The sequence below is a fragment of the Schistosoma mansoni genome, chromosome W (genome assembly GCF_000237925.1).
Source record: "Schistosoma mansoni strain Puerto Rico chromosome W, complete genome".
NCBI classification, from domain to species: Eukaryota; Metazoa; Platyhelminthes; class Trematoda; order Strigeidida; family Schistosomatidae; genus Schistosoma; species Schistosoma mansoni.
Window position 1 is genome coordinate 5,865,392 of NC_031502.1, and position 18,457 is coordinate 5,883,848.

General features: G+C 35.1%; 1 protein-coding gene across 1 annotated transcript; it reads right to left on the reverse strand.

The window, feature by feature from the left end:
* Positions 1-476: 476 nt before the first annotated feature.
* On the reverse strand, positions 477-17,919 carry Smp_022400 (putative glucose-6-phosphate isomerase). Its single transcript, XM_018800022.1, has 12 exons — positions 17,762-17,919; positions 17,634-17,724; positions 17,462-17,599; positions 17,295-17,429; positions 11,175-11,318; positions 10,339-10,410; positions 10,037-10,135; positions 9,299-9,359; positions 8,719-8,798; positions 5,662-5,985; positions 2,585-2,856; positions 477-1,049 (listed from the first exon to the last, which is right to left on the reverse strand). Exons 1-12 carry the CDS (start codon positions 17,857-17,859, stop codon positions 926-928), a joined length of 1,638 nt encoding a protein of 545 aa, XP_018653877.1. The 5' UTR covers positions 17,860-17,919; the 3' UTR covers positions 477-925.
* Positions 17,920-18,457: the final 538 nt, after the last annotated feature.

The following is an 18,457-nucleotide window of genomic DNA, read 5'->3' on the forward strand; positions in this document are numbered from 1 at the left end:
CGTGTTCAATGTTTCTATCTGTAGAACGTAAGGATACAAATTGTCTATGGAATTGACTAAACGAGTCAAAGATTTTTTCTGAGTTAAAGTTTATAACTTTTCGAGTGAAAGTAGAGATTAAAACTTTCTTTAGTCTAATAGAGCAAAGTTTGTATGAGAATTTCTATGCAAATGGAAATGAAACTTTTGGTTCTAGGTTTTTTCCCTCAGCCAATTTAAATAGACAATTTTCAGTATGGGGATTTGTAGAGATTGCAGTATCTTCACGAGTCTAAGCTCGATCATCATGACAAACCTGGAAGCACTGGACGGCCGTTTCGTCCTAGTATGCAACTCCTCAGGACTGTGCATCCACAACTCCGCACGTGGGACTCAAACCCAGGACTAATAGTGGTCTAGCTTAGATCGATTCGTAAATTTAACTGTGAAGATGGCTTTAGTCTACTAAATGTTCTGTATTTGAAAATCAACAAAATAATTCATAAAATTTTCTATATTTCATCATCAAAATTGATATTAAGTAAGGGAAAGGTATACAAATTAAATGAGAGTAAAATTTATTCATGCACTCTCATGTAATTAATTAAACGTATATAGTATAGCAAATAAAAAAACCCAGAAACAAACCACAGAAGAGACTATACTACTCACTAAGGAAATAGATAAGACGAAATAGCTAGAAGTTAAGAATTATTTAGATCCGAATAGTAATATCAATAATCATGTGATTGAAGATTGTTGGCCCACAGATCAAGATCAAAATAATTTCCTACTTCAATATAGTCTTACTACTAACTATCAAGAAATAGATTAAAGCAAATATAAATATTGAATTTATTCACTAAAATTGTCATTACGATTACGATTGAATCTATTAATAATGCCCGGTTGTCTTTCCTTTTTTCTTCGTTCGGCAAAGATGATTTTATTTTCGATGATTTTTAATAAATGCAATTAATCCATTTGTTGAAGAGTCATGACTAGTGATCACTTCATTGGTTGTTAATTCTGGTTGAATTTTCTTGGCTAACACTTTTCCCAGTTCCACACTTTTATGATAAATAAAAGAGAAAGGAAATTGTTTTCTCTTTTAATTGTATTATTTGGAATTCATTAGAAATCTATATACATATATGATTATAGAAGTATAATAAATAAACTTTAAGTAAAATAATCATCCTGATTATCTAGAAGCAATCAGGCATATTTGAAGTAATAACAATGTATACAATGTTTACTAGTGAAAGTCACCCGGAGAAGACCGACGGGCTTCGATCAGTTGTAAGGAGTCTGAAGAAACCCAGTGCTTATAAGCGGGACGTTTTGCGAAGCCGCAAGCGGCTTCACTCGCCATTTTCATGGCATCGTGCAGTTGCAACCAATGCTCATCTATACTTTTCGGTAGGATTGTAGCTAGCCTAGAAGCTAGCTCGGTTCGATACTTACTTGCAACAGAAGTTGCAACCAATTTACCGACATCAAGCCGTTGATGACGATCGATTCGTTGGCCACTGAAACGTAAGGTAAGATTGGCGCAGACCAGGGCATGGATCAGAGTCCAGATAGGTACTCCAAAGGGAGCAGCAGTCTTGTACACAACCACGCCAGCGGTAGCTGATCGCGATGTGATCAATCTGAGTCCAGGCTTGAGATGCAGAGGGGGGGGAAGACGCCAGGTGGCACATCGGAGATGACTGTGCCAGAAGTTAGTGCTAGCCAGAAACAGGTTGTGGTCTGTGCACAGTTGCAGTAGACGGTCCACGTTACCTGTCCTGCGACCAACAAGTCCCCATCGGCCATCTAAAAGACCCTCTTCTGTGCCTAGATGCCCGACCTGTGCATTCAAGTCTCCGGCTAGTACTACAATATCTGTCGAACGCGCTTTCTGGAGAAGAACAGTTAACTGATGGTAAAACTCATCCTTGATTGCATCCGGGCTGCAATCTGTCGGGGCATAAGCGGAGATGACGAAAAGACACCGTTTCTCACGCCGATTTCTTCTCACTTTGATGGAACTTTCTAATCTAACAGCACATAACCGACTGTTAATGGGAATCTAATCGATTAGTGCTGCGTCAGCTCTAGCACTTGGTGCGACACCAACGCCAACGTCCCCGGATAAACGCAAGTAAAACAAACCTTTTGAAGCGATAGATGGAGAGCAAATTTGTAGTACTTCACCAGAGTTTTGAATACGGGTCTCAGATAGACAACAAACGTCGATATTAAGACTTTCTAAATACATAGCCAGCACTATCTGTTATCTGATCTGAATTAGCGTGCGAACGTTGAAGGAAGTCAGTTTGAATGGTGTACGTGGTTTCAGAAAGACTGGTTCAGTATACGTATTCGGTGGAAGCATTCACTTTCGACCAGACAGTGACTGGAGATCGTTTAGATAGAACAGAGTTTCCACCATGGGCAAGATGCTGCATAAGTTGAAAAATGGGAGTACATGAAGTGGGAATAGAGGAGAGCGAACTCTCCTCACTCTCGACCGTACCAGTGCATTTGGGTAAGTATGCTTAAAAATATACATATCACATAAATCAACAAAATATACATAAATCAAGCGATAACTTACCCCCATTGATCAAAGGAATTAATATTCCATATAATTCCCTGAACAAATATCTTATGTTCATACATAGCAATCAAAGCACCCAAAATATATGGTGTCAATTTGGTGAACACAATGGAATTAGATGGACGATTACCTTTGAAACTTTTATGCAATGCAAGTGAATTTAACATGTCACCAGTAACTCCAGCAGCAAACAATTCCTTATGAACTTCTTCTTTTGTCTTGCCAGTCATTAAAGCTTCAGTTTGAGCCAAAAAATTAGATAGGAGAATCTAAATTAGTAGATAGAATAAAGAATTATTTAGAAAATACTTAAGAATGTTAATAGGTGAATTAATTGATATAATACAATTATTGTCAATGATAAAGAGAGTTAAAACCTTAAATGAAATGAGACGTTTCAATAACTACAAGGAGGAATCGAACAAAACAGTTTGAAGACAGACAATTAATATGTATAGATCTTTCGAGGAGAGCATGTTAATTATAAAGTTTAAATATATGTTTGTTATATATCTGCATAGCTTACATGAATGTCCTTAATAGTTTTTTTTTTAAAGTGGAATACCTTAAAAACTACTGGTGATTCGATGAGATCAACATTAGTTTGATAGATAAGATTAATAATTCTAACGACCACTGTTCTACACAATGACTAGAGAAAACTTTCAGTAGCCTCACAAACAGTCCACAGGAATTTTAGAGGCATATTGTATTCTATGTCCTGGATGATTTAATCATGAAGTTTTCATGTTCTTTTTCTGATATCAGAACACGAATAAACAACGTGTTATTAGGATTCTTGTACAACTGATAGGCCGCTTATTATATTGATACAGAATATGACTAGTTGTTGTCCATGATTGTGTGTGGACATTATTGAAAACAACGAATGCTTCACGATTCAGCTCAAAGAACAAATACCTTCAAAACCCTCATTCTGAACTACAAATATTTCTCATCATCTCAATAGAGAAGAAAAATAGTAGCTGGTGAAAAAATGGGAAATTCTATAAAACTAATTACGAATTTTCGGGGGCATTGACTACTCTACACCCATCAGTTTTCTGGAAGAAGACGAAAACATTCAGAGAACTTAGTGTTAGTCTCAGTGATTAATCGAAATTGCGAAAAAAATCTGCCGAATAAAAATAGTTGATCGGGAAACTTGAACTTGAAAATAAGTTATTACTCAACAGTAAAACGTATGGACGAATAATGAAAACCACAAAGCCTTTAAGAGAATGTACACAAATTACTCTCGTCACAAAACCTTGTAGGACTGTTAAATTAAATATAGACATTTTGAGCCTGAAGATAACCCGCAATCTGTACAACATGGACACCTAAAGCATTTAATTTATCATATAAAGATACATAAGTCAATGACAAATATTTGATTTTCGAAAAAAATGTGATTTATTTGAGCGTTACACTTCGAACAATCGTGTTATATGTTTTACTTATTAAAGTGTTTATTTTACATGAAAAGTGAAAGAGATCTATTAAATAGGAAAAAATAATGACAATAATATTCGAAAAAGACCGTATAGTATAGAGTACTAATTTCTTAAATCGTTCTCTAGGACTAAATGTTTCTTGTTATACTTCTTAGAATGATTACATAAGCCAGATCTGAGATTGAAAATATATTGTACAACTAACTTTAAATTTCTTGAAACCAACTTTGGCACTGATGTTGCGAACATTCTGTTTGATATGAACCGAAAGTTCTTATTAATTTTGAATGGCATTTCAAAGTGAATAGATTTTGAACTTAGTTGAATTAATGGACTTTTTGTACAGAAAGGCAAAACTGTTTCGATGTACAAAAAGCTAGGGGTGGGGAAACCAATAAGTGACATCAGTCCATGAAGTCATTGACGGTTGACTCAAGTCAAGTTGGTAGATGCAGTCTACTCGATTGGAGTACGTGCGATAACAGCGATCAGTGGTTGGAAACGTTGGGTGACATGATACAGATCTAGCCATTCCGTATATTCGTTTAGACCAGGAATTCCAGTATTCATTCCTACACAAGGTCTTTTTTCAGTGATTGGTCTTGCTGATTATCAATGCAACTATATTATATGGACTCATTTACTGTCCATTTTATTAATATTTTTTTATGTTGTCCTGATGTGATATGGTAACCTAGGCTAATGTATATTTGCTCCGGATTCTACGTTGCTTATGACTTACTGATAAAATATATTCTGAACAAGTTTTGGCGTAATCAATATTTTCTTTATCACACAAGTTTTAACTGTTAAATATGTGTGAAATGGAGATGTCACTTAAATTTTTTAACTGAAAAAATTCAAACAAGGAATTCAGTTATTGAGAGACCGAATGCCTAATCCATTGAGACGCAATTTTAAGGACAGAGTGCCATTATGATGTGAACAGATTTTGTTAAAGGAATGTATTACTAATTTGAAGTAGGTTTGAAAGATATGAGTGTTTTGTCAGTGAATATTTTTCCCGTAAGAAAGGCGAAACTTATGATAAAGTTGTTATGAATGCAATAAAATTTACAACCACAAAATTTTCTCACTGTAGGTATGGGATTATCAATACTAGTTTTATTCTGTGACAGACTATTGTATGCTAAGGCACTCAATTTGCATCATGTACATTTGATAGCCACTCACCTTGCAGAACAAGATTAATTATAACAAGAGGAAGATAACAAATATTTAAAACTACCATAGAAGGTTTGACCATAAGCCCTGAACTTTCCTGTAATCGGATGGATCATTGTACAGAATGTGGACTACTAAAATAGGGTTGAAGAGGATGTATAACTAGGTGATTAGGGGTATACAGAAAAAAAAGCAATCGCTTTGTGATAAATATACGTGTTTTGTTATTTTCGTAAACCTCAAGGAATTTATTGACATGCACTTATTGCTAACTCACATTTTATAGTTGCAGGAATGAAGTGTCTAGCTATTCCCACACTACCTTTTGTTGATGGTTTCAAACAAATTGGCTGGAACTGATTCGAGAAAAATTACTTCAGAGGAACTCATATAACTGTAAATATCAGCAGCATGTATAAATACGACACTAACCTCATGATGTAAGCCACCTTGAACTGGATTGTGTGTATGAACTGGTATCAAGAAATCACATGGGATTAAGCGTGTGCCTTGATGGATAAGTTGATAAAATGCATGTTGACCATTTGTTCCTGGTTCACCCCAAACTATGGGACCAGTGGAATAATCAACTTCTTTGCCATCACGTCTAACAAACTTCCCATTTGATTCCATATCACCTTGTTGAAAATATGCAGCAAAGCGTGACATATATTGATCATATGGTAGAATTGCTTGAGTTTCTGCGCCATAAATATTGATATACATAACACCTAACACAGCTAAGATGACGGGAAGCTGTACAGTAAGATATGATATTTATTAGTTTGTAAAACTACTTCTATAGTTAGACATAAAAAATGATACTATAAATTGTAAATAAACACAGGAATCCAGAAAAAAACATGTTGCGGTTAACAACATGTTTGATTTTAATCAGCAAGCCATATCAGGTCAAAATGAACATGAAGAGATTGGATGGTATAAAAACTGAAAGCCGGGATATGTCTAAATGGTCTGTTAACTTTAAAAATTCAAAAACCACGAAGAGGATAATAACAACCTGTAAGTCATTTTTCATTTTCAGAAGATTTAACGTACTCTTATATGACAAAAAATATACATTTTCAAGGACCAAGTTAAAGAAGGATAAACAAAATTTGAAAACATACAAATATAAATGAAGCCAGTAGTTTGTTCGTCGAATTGTTGACAGGTAATCAGTGTTATGTCCAGTAGCTGTTGACTAAGGCATAATCGTTTACCTTTTAACGAAATCTACTTAAGCAAATATTGGTGCTACCGAAAGATTTACATTCTTGTCCTTGTTAGTAAATTGTTAACACCATGGAGGAAAGAATACTACCAAAATCTTACACCAAGAATCATTAATCTAGTAGTCTACCTCCGAGTAGAGGTAAATTGTGTTATGTACAACTACTGTGGAGGATTAGTTTTCAGTATTGAATAGTTATCTGCTAACTCTTCAATCAATTTTAGTTGAAGTGTATCATGTACGATGATGTGATTGAATTCCATTGATAGGATCACACGCCTTATCACAATGTCTTCTACATTGGAAATTCTACACTCATGTATTTACTTATCAGTAGTATCCATGATATTTTTACTTTGGCAGGTGATATCTGCTATAGTAAGAAACAAGTAATGTTATGATAGACACTAATTTTAGTTTCATAACTCACGTTGATTCAAGTCATACTAACTCTGGTCATCATACATTAAACGTCTTATATTGATTTAAATTATGACCTCATCAACAAAATATCTGGCAGTGTAGTTTACAAACTATTGAAACATCTACTAATGATATGGATAGGTATTCGAAACGAAAATAAGGATAATCCCTTAGTTGTTTGTATCTATTTGGATATAAGTTTAGTGAATTACTATTGAATTTTTGATAATAAAATACCTAATCTATGCATTTCTATAATCACACATTAACAAAAATTGACGAATAATTGGATAAAATAATAATAAATATCAGATTAATCATACTGATTTGCCAAGTTTACTGACTAAAATTAAATATATGAAATATATGTTGACAATTTGTATAATATGATTAACAGTTTGTAAATGGTATAGTGGTTAACTAACAATTATTTTGTTAAATTAAATTTAAACTATATTTATATCTTTTTAACTATGTTAACACAGTGTGTCAATATCAGAAGCCACTATTATTCACATTCGTATTGAAGATTAAGTTAATGAAGTTTGGAATAAATTGAATGGTTTAAAGTTAGTAATATAAGAGGATGACAAGTGGATTTGAATGAATGCTCACATAACACATTATTGGGGTGTGGCCCCTTAAGAAAACCGCCGGCTTCGGTTTGGGCACCCGGGTAGTATTCCGGACCTCACACAAATCGAATAAAGTGTGGCACATATATATTTGGTACCTCCTTGTACCAACGTTTATATGTTTAAATAAATAAATAAACATTATTAAAACACATTAGCTCATTTTAATTCTGACATACATTTTTTAATACGTGAACACGAGGTTTATGAATTGATTTCCTTGTTTCTTCGTATTAGCGTTATTAGAAAAATAAAGTTTGGAGAAGTTAAATATTCAAATGTAATCTGAAACTGAATTCTTTCTTAATGCACTGGATTCTTTAGTGTGAAAGGAGAGTTTTAATAGAATTTAATAACTCATCACTTTCAATAAAGCAATATTTCTTCACTAACGAAAATTGTACTCATCAGCTGGTAGATTATTTAAACTAACGTCCCAAATCAAAGTTCTAACAATATTAACACCGTGACCAAGGAACACATTGCTACGGGAATTGGAAGCAGACATCAAAAGAATAAACAGAATCTGGAAACAACTGGGAAGGATTGTCCAGGACAGGGTTCGATGGAGAATGCTGGTGGGCGACCAATGTTCCTCCACGAGAGGTAATAGGCGTAAGGGAGATTATCTATCAAAGATGATCCATTAACAACTATGACACACTAAAACATGTATGTTCTTATAACGCTTTGATACCAATTTCGGCTGATAAAAATGAAACAATGAAACAATCGGTGAAAATTTTGCGTAAAAGAAGTGATGTGGAATTTAATTTTAAAGATGGCCATCCTTATATTTGAACTTTGAAGTACTATTTATTTGATTGGTTTTGTGCAATGCTTTTTTGACCACTTCTTAATCCTACACCAAAATAATAGTTGCACCGATGACATGGTCGTTTGTTGACAAGTGAATTTCAAGAAAAATGTCTCGTTTCTTTAAGAGCGACTACATTTAGTCGGGGGTTATTTTCTGTTTATTTTACATGACTATAGAATATAGCAACGGTTTTATAAACATAGATATTGTAAATTATATAGTTTTAAACTGACTTCAATACTTTCATTACAAATTTGCTCTCATATTTGTCCTTATTATTCAGGAATATCAGATCACATATAATTTATAAATTTCTACTCGGAGTAATGATAATTTAGAGCAGTATCAATAAAGAAATTTATAACATAGCAACTTACGTTTTTATGCAATGGCGTCTCTTTGAAATGTTTATCCATCTCATGAGCTCCTTCCAATAATTTAATGAAATTCTCCATACCTTAGTAGATAAAGAAAGTCTATACTACTATAAATGCGAACGTTATAAGCATAGATGTTGATTGTTAGTGCTTAGTGAATAAACGAGACAAAAATAAAAAGTAATGGGTCAAGGCGATTTATCAGATGAATATTCAGTTTACTGATAGAGATTAATAAAATAAATGTCTCCAAAAAAAAGTTAACAGTCACTAGGACTTTCTTGTATAGTTTGGTTGATAATGGAGAAAACGGTGATGAGTATGGTCACCTATCTACAACTTTTAAAATATATAACAGTCTAAATTAACTCTATGTAAGGACTATTTTGGTTTAACATGGCAAATTGTACATGAAATGTTTTATTTGAGAATAAATTCTTGTACTCTACTGATAGCATAAGAAAATTTAATTTTACACTGAAAGTGTTTGCACCATTAAATCACCATTTCTCACAAAAAGATACACAATATTAGTTTAATAACGAAGCGGATTATAAATTATAACTACATGACAACTTACCTACGTAAAGAGCTATAGATAAACCTATGGCTGACCATAATGAGTAACGACCTCCAACCCACTACAACAATTAGAAGAGGTAAACAGAAATTTCAGTTCATTCATAAAAATATGGAGGGATACAAGTTGCGACGAAGGAATTTTTCAAAGTGAAGAATGTTCACATAGATTATTTCGGAGGTAACTGAGAGTATCTAATTTACTCATATCCATAATTTTAAGACAATTAAATGGGACTAGGATACAACTAGTCTGAGAAATCAAAGCAGGTTTCAGACCTGATTAAAAAGTTAGTGACCGAATAGTTACCCATAGATATGTTTTTGGACACAGATATGTATACCGAGCCTCAACTGTTGTAGCGCTCTCCAAAATAAAGACGACACTTGATCTCACCGTCAGATAGGCTTTGAAGAAATTTTTATCATTGAAAGGCGTTTGAAAGGATATAAACAGTTTTTTGCTCAAATCAGAGTTTATGGATACATGTCACTTTAATTGGCTCTGATCAGAAAGATTGAAAATAACAATTGGACTGGGCAACTTTGGGGAATAATAAATAAACAGAAACGCACATTTCACAAAGAACCAAAGTCTAATTTAGTACACAGACCTGACTACTATAAATATATATATCGACGGCTTAAAGAAACTATCGAGATTACAGAAATACTGAAATAAACAAGTTACTTAAGAAATTTTCAGGATAATATTCATAGTAATTTGAGGCAGACTTACATCCCAAAACTCAAACATGTTTTCTGGCGCTATGCCGAATTTGCAGACTTCTGTTGCATTAGTTGACAAGGCGACAAAGTGCTTGGCCACGTGAGAAACCTGTGAAAGAGGGTAAAATGTAAACAACTTGCATTACTATTTGTAATTACCATATGATGCCACTTTTAAGTATTATGTTACATCAAATCTATGAAGTATTATACTTAATCAACATCAGATAAAGAATCACCTAACAGCGAAAACTGATTACTTGAAGAGAAAATTTAACGGAGAATCCTAATACATTACCGACTGTTACCTACATTTTTCGCATGTCCTAAGAACCATTCTTTGGCAGAGTTAGCATTGGTCATCGTTTCAATGGTAGTGAAGGTCTAAAAAAGAAAAGTGTTTAGTTAGACCAGTTATACAAGCCATAAAATTAAAATAAAAGCGTGATGATCTAAGATGTATGTAAGACAACATCCAGATCGGAACATAAAAAACAAAACTTGAGTTCTAGCCATAGATGATCTTATGAAGAGAAATAGAATCGCAAACATGATCTTATAAGTTATTAGAAAGTTAGTCGGTTGTCATTAACGTAAACCCCAGTACAAATGTATGTTGCCTCAATTCGAAATACAACATTAGCGAAGGAATCGAAATGATGCAGCAGCAATAATATTGAAAACAAACTGAAGGCTGGGAATGCGGGTCAAAGGAAAGTAATGAAAAAAGTATGTATGAAGAAATACGACCTATGTTACATGGATCCGTGTCATTGTGACCTAACGTGAAGCGTGTTACTCCTCTCCAGCCAATGAGCGCAGCTATCACACAGACTTTAACCAGGCAGTTTGCATCTATTAACATGACAAACTAACCACCAATGACTACATGAACTGATATAGCATTTTGGTTTGTTCGCCATTAGCTATTTTTTTCAATCTACTTCCACACTGGCCCACATTGCGCATCGAGGTAAGCGTTGGTTCGGTATGCATCACATATGTTCTAAACGCCTTGGTTGATGAAGATTTGAAACTTCATCAATGGATTTTCCACTTTTGGCTAAGCTATTGGAAAACAAGTAAAACGTTTCATAATAATATTTTAAAATTATATAACGAGTGTCTGACACTCAGAGGATGCCTACCTTGGAGGCGATGATAAACAGTACTGTCTCTGAATTTACTTTCTTTAATGTCTCCGCAATATGTGTTCCATCTATATTTGAAACGAAGTGTACCCGAATATGTGATGCATAAGGTTTCAAGCATTCTGTAACCATAACTGGACCCTGAAAAATCAAATTAAATGAAACGAAAATATCATACTGTATGGCTTTTAAAAATCATTTAACTTACTAAAACCGAAGTAAAATACCTAACAACTTCATATTTGTACAGATAGGCACGAGGCCCTCCAAATGTGCTAGAGTAAATGTTACTACACACTCCTGATAACTATATAAAGAAAAACAATTTCTGGTTAAGGTTACGTGGTCACTTAACCATCCTAGTTGCACCTTCACAACAGAAAACCGATGAAAATTCCAAATACAGAGTGGTAACTACGTTTGGCAAGTATTCAAAAACAAAGAATATTTGAGCGAACAATTTTCGATAACTTCATCATTAGGCTCTTGTTACGTCTGGCCGATTGTGAACGCTATATTCGCTTCCCTAAGCTAGTTCCGTACCCCCGAGCTAGAACTACACACCGACTTGAAGACCAGAGAAAAGTCACAAAGTGTGTGGGAAGCACTTTACTACAGGGTCCAATTATGTACAGTAAATATAGGGATTTTATAGTAAATTAAGAGTCCTTGAGTTTTTACTGAAAGTTCTAGAATACTGCTAAACATAGTAGCAGTGTATAAATCAGCCAATCAGGATCTCCACATGTGACTTTTCCCTTTTCGTTATTTTAGTAACTTCACATAACTTCTAATTAATCGCTGATTAGTTGAAGTGCTCCTTGATGACCCCTGAGCTTGTCATGTCGCTTGCGAGAAAATTGCAGGGTCATCCCAACTGCTCTACAGTTAAGTCATAATTATTGTGATATTTTACGAAGGTCAAAATAAGGCGTGCATTAATCAGTTTGACAATGTCATATGTTAAAAATGGAGGACGTGTGCATCTCTTATGATATGAATACTTCAAAATTGTGTTATTTGTAAATTAGCGAGGTCATTTAATAAGGGTCAGAATGATTTGTAATGAAGTGTCAAGTTATGGTCAACATAACAGTAATATAACGAAATAAAAAAAATCATGTGAATAAATTACATAGTAGGAGGATTTCGTCTTGTCAATCGAGGTAATAATATCAATAACAATAACACCATATAAATATATGTAATAAGGTGTTTTCAAGGCAATTACGACAAAAAGGAATTCGTGTGAACCGGGATAGATGAATGTGAATATTTTAAAGGATGTAAACACAAAAGGAAGTAGGAAGAGGTTTATAATACCCAGTTTAGGTATCCGGTGATCCAGTCGTGGATCAAAATAAACATAGAGGCTTAATATACTTCTGTACACATAAGTTCATTTTCCTGGAGTTGATCCAGATGGCTCTAGCTACGTAGAGTAGCCATGATCTAGCTCGTTTGAAACTTGGTATAAAACAGAGGAAGCTTCATCTCTTTTAATATGTTCACCATCTACCAATTGAGGAAGAATGGCGCTGTTAATTTATCTAGACTACGTGTAACTTGGGGGCGTGAAATGTCCTATCAGCAGATATTTTGAGTCGACATGTTAGAATATCACCAGCCATGTCCCCTTTAAAGTCCAGTTTCAGATAAAGGGGGTTTTTAATGACCGTGTCAAAGCCCCCTCCTTTTTATTACGCTCTAATAGAAAAATTTCTGACGTATTTATCTGGATAGCTGTTATTCCGTAATGTGTTCTTCAGATTATCTAGTTCGCTATCTGCATTATCCTCAGAACATAATAGTTTAGTTCTGCGGCTGAGTCATTTAACCGAATTCATTTTGTAATGAAGGGGTGTAAAGCTATGAAAATGGGTATACACCTGCCCATGTATTCTTTCCAAATACATTTCTTTTTGTAGAACCGTCTACCATTCTAAAGAGTAAGACATCAAAAATAGCTATACCATTGTCGTTTTCCTCTTCCTGGTGAACTTAATAGCTGAGTGGACAATATCGAAACAGTTCAACAGCTCTTGTTTGTCGATACTTCAACAATTACCTTGACAAAACCTCTTTTATTACATACTATATTCACACAATGTTATTGTTATTGATATTATTACCTCGATTGACAAGACGAAATCCTCCTACTATGTAATTTATTCACATGATTTTTTTTATTTCGTTATATTACTGTTATGTTGACCATAACTTGACACTTCATTACAAATCATTCTGACCCTTATTAAATGACCTCGCTAATTTACAAATAACACAATTTTGAAGTATTCATATCATAAGAGATGCACACGTCCTCCATTTTTAACATATGACATTGTCAAACTGATTAATGCACGCCTTATTTTGACCTTCGTAAAATATCACAATAATTATGACTTAAAACTGTAGAGCCTAATGATGAAGTTATCGAAAATTGTTCGCTCAAATATTCTTTGTTTTTGAATAAACAATTTGTGAATGGTATAAATAAGTTAATTTGATAATGGTTCGGTGTGACACATACGTATAGTAGCATAATGTTGGCAATATTTATTTGTTTAAACACATAAATATTGGTACAAGGAAGCACCAGATAAATATGCGCCTCACAAATCTCATTCGATTTGTGTGAGGGCTGTGATACTACCCAGGTACCCAGACTGAAGCAGGTGGTTTTCTTAGGGGGCCACACCCCGAGCCTTTGACCTAAAGGTCTGATCCACAAGGCAGTGGAGCATCGTAAGGAGATGCAGTCCCATGGTAGCCCGTGACCAACAATAGGTTCATACGCCATTCGTTCCATCAGGATACTGGAGCCCATGTGCACCATTGGTTTGGAATCAGGGTTTTCCAACTCCCCTTGGTGGACCCTCCATGTCCACCAACCCGGTTAAAGCGCCAGACATTCGCTTTTCGTCCTCTCAATTTCGTAAACAACACCCCCACCACGAGAAGGCAGTGAGTAGGACTTCCCTGGCAGAGGCTATATATTCGCTGGCCATGTGAGAGCATTTCGAGAGGGAGAGCGGACTCTCCCCACTCTCGGCCGTACCAGGGCATCGTAGGAAACTTGGTAATCTCTCGGTTAATTTCACTGATGAAACTAGACCACCAAACCTACAGACCTCTATGTTCAGACCATTGGGTTTTCCTGCTATACATCGTTTTAGATTAATTATCGATCTTTACTAACTTTTCAATTTTAGGTCTTGATAAATATCACTGCTTGGACATCTTTTTAGGCATATTCAACATGAACTATTTCTTTACGATCGATAAGGTGTTTAGCTAATTTTTCCCTGGATACATCCTTGATCTTTTTACTCTCTAATTTATATTTGAGTGGCACATATATGCATCGACTCAAGTTGTCATGCCTCGTCCATTAAAGCGCATAGAAATGCGTGCTCTCACAATAGCATGATTGCAATCCAAACATATACTTAAGTAGAAACAAAAGTCTTCTATACACCCTCTCTAGTGGTAGCTAATGGAGATGTGATCTATTTGCATTCATAGATGTGTCAATGGTAGGGTCGCCAGGTTAGATGGTGTCTCTCCTTATGCTTAAAGTTTGTGCTTACCATAAAAAATCGACTGTTTGAACAGAATTGCAGTAGATGGTCGCCGTTATCTGCTCATTAGGCTGAGATACCACCTGAGACCCATCTAAGTGTTTTCAAAGTTTACCTAGTCCACGGACTTAAGCATTAAGATAGCCCGCCACGACTAATACGTTTGAGCCCCTAGGTTTCTAAAGGAGATCATGAAGTTTCTTAATGAGACTTTTAGGATTCCAAAATATTGTAGGGATGATGGTTTTATGAAGCAATACAGAATAAGAATAAGTCACATCAAAATATTAAACTACTGTAAGTATGAGGACAGTTACTTAGTATTCTGTAGGCTAATTGTTATACTTTTTAGTCTGTACTAAAGGGAAACATTGTTACCAATCCACATAACTAAGATTTATCAGCAAAGCCCACAATGAACTCGCTATAGATGAGAACAGATAGAAATACTCCCGTCTAGTGACCAGCAAAAAGTAGAATAATAAGGTGGGGTATGTTTATTTGTCCGATAGAAGGCTTTTACTCCTGGTTTTGGTCGGCCAATATTGGGTGTTAACTTTGGGAGCAGACTCCTTAGGATACGGGTACTGAAAGTAACTAAAACACTGATGCTTATTCTCCAGAAGTCTAGAACTACCATGAATCTAACCTATATTCTATGTTTCAGACTGTGAACAAGTTTTGATGGAAGTCTGGATTTACTTTTAAGTGTGCCTTTCCTATAAGGACATATGCAGGTGGAAAGCAGTATAGCTGAGTTATCAAAGCCAAAGAAAAGGACCAGAGCACATACCTCTAAACAACGTTCGTTAAGGTTGAAATGAAAAGTGTTTTTAGGAATTCACTGAATTATTTCGTGTTCTGGTACAAAGGGTAAATGATTCAGAGGACTAGGGAAAAATAGAAGAGAACTATGTTGCAAGAGTAGTACATTCTGAGGCCAAGATACTAAATGATTAACTGAGACAATACCACAGGTCATTACATACTCAATTACTCTAGATGAATCTATCGCTCTTTGACTGATAACCTGTGTTGATCCGTTATCAACCGGTAATACACAAACCAGTATATCTAATATCCTTCAATTAAACTAGGTGTTTTACGGAAAATTGGAAGAAATGGTGGGACTGAATAACTGCTAGTACTCACTGTATATTTCAGGTATATATATATTATATGACCGATAACATTATTTGGAAACACTGTAGCCGGTATCAACCTAACTTAAATATTTTCCCGTTAGTTAAATAGGACTGTTACCGCAAATGCATAAAGCCTAGTCCCATGGCTTTCACTGTTAGAGTAATTATATGTAAGTAAATGGCTACATATAATAAAATTTCATAGTACCGCTGGGAATGCCACATCTTATCATCCTGGAGCTTGCACTGTCCAATCGCACAGTACCACCATCGCCGAATTTTAAGAACAGTTTCATGTTAACGCACTGTAATTCATTTCGCACCTTAAGATTAGTACTGCTGCTACCCAACTCTAGATTGACAACTATGGTTCTGTAGAGCCATTTTCACCTGCAATACTGTAGTTTTGTGGTCTCACATTAGAAGATAATTTAGTAATAGTCCATAATCAAAAGTCTTAAAATAGACAAAAGAAAAAGGGCATCACAAGAAGAAGAAAAGTAGATACAAATGATGAAAATACAAATCTAGGGGAAGCGTCACTTTACGGTGGCCTTTTCTTTTCACCTCCCTTTCTGCTTCATTAAAATGTATTCACTTTCCCATTTATTTCTACATTACCTTACTCAGCTGAGTATGCAAAGCAATTACGTTCGTTTAAGTGTGATAAGATTATTCGACGTCTTTACAAGTAGATATTATTAGCATTTCTACGCTGCCAGGTACTATTATCACGAAGCTTTAAAAAGAAAAGAACGAGGTCCTTAATATTTAATGTACTTAATGCAACGGTACAAATTAGAAAGTTCTAAATGATTTTAAACTAATGGATGATTTTAGCTGAAAAGTGTAGAATAGTTGCGCAACCAGGAATGAAGCGGTGATACAAGTGGATGAGTCCCAAGAAACAGTAGTTATTTTAATGAATCAGATAGTGTGTAATCGTGAGCATTACATATTACAGCCTAAATCATCCCACTATTTGTGTAATTAGTATAACACTAGTATCTTTCACCAGTTTTTCAACAGGTAGGAAAAAAAGCTATCAATGTCATATGGGTGGACTCTGGCTACATGGACTAATCGTTTACAGTAGGAGGAAACAAAACTACTTTATTATGGTCACTAAGAAATTTCATTCAAAGCCCCGAGAAAAGGTATGTATCTGGAGTATTTATTTATTCTTCAGATAAGAACGCTTGGAGGCTGTTAAACACTTACGACTGAGAGTAATAGTAATCCCGATAGCATCAAAGGTGATTGAAGCGGTACGAAATTATTCAATGATTTTCTTAAAGAATCTTTTGCAACACGTACTAACCACTCAACATTTACTTGACAAGTAAATTTATAATTAAAAGTGAGGTGTGGAGAAAACAGAAACTCACAAGGTCTGAACCACCGATACCAATATTAACAACGTCTGTTATTTGCTTGCCTGTGTAGCCTTTCCACTCTCCAGATCTAACAGAATCGCAAAACTTAGACATGTGTTGAAGAACTGCGTTAACTCCCGGCATCACCTAGTTAAATGGTTATATAAAAGAACCATTACATCTTTCCCATCAACCATGATTGGAACGTTTGATCGGTTTCGCAGAGCTATATGAAGGACGGCTCTATCTTCCGTGAAATTAATTTTTCGCCCTTCCATCATGTCATCACGCATTTTTTCAACATTACTATCTTTAGCCTAAAATGGTAATAAGAAAAATATATGGATATACCAGTTTGATAAGCTGGTCAAAACTTTGAGTGTCAATTAAGTTTTTTGAGTAGTCCAACAGAATAGTACCGCCAGGAAGACTCAAAATTTGACTAGAATTGAGACAATGAGCACATATATAGCAGTAACCTGAATTCCGAAAATCTTTTGGGATTTGCAGCAAACATTTCTTTCATTGTTTGTGGGACTTTCTTGAAGTTCCGGAGAAAATCATGCAACGCCGACATCGCAATTATGAAAATGCTACGTGACCCAGCCAACAAAGTACCGCAACTATTGAAAAAAGTGTAGTGAACCCAATAAAAGACCTGGGAATATATAAAGCAAATACTGACATATCAAAACAAGCATTGGTGATATGAGCAAAACAGGCTATTTATGAATAAGGAATGGCCGACAAATGGTTTTCGCAGCAAAACTGTATAATAAATACCAAAATGATGACAACAACTATACAATCCCAATCCCCTGATTTCGGGGTAAACTTTTATCAGTTTTTGGGGAATTTCGAGGAGCCTGGAATAAAACATCTTGGGGTTACACGACAAGATGTCAGTTAATTTTCCGTTATATGGTTTTTCTTCAGAATCTCAAGTCATTTTGGGACATCATCAAAACGTTTGGGGAAATTTTCATATGACATTGGGGAAAGGCCTAAAGTTTCCCCTAAATCTCACAGAATTTCCCGGGAATTCGGTAACTGGGATAAATGTTACTTAGAAACACTTTTCGAGACAAGTGGAGTTCACTTGATTGGTTGACCTGACGGCATGAAGTGAAATATAAATCAGTTAGAGTCACTGAACAATTGTCGGGGTGAACAAA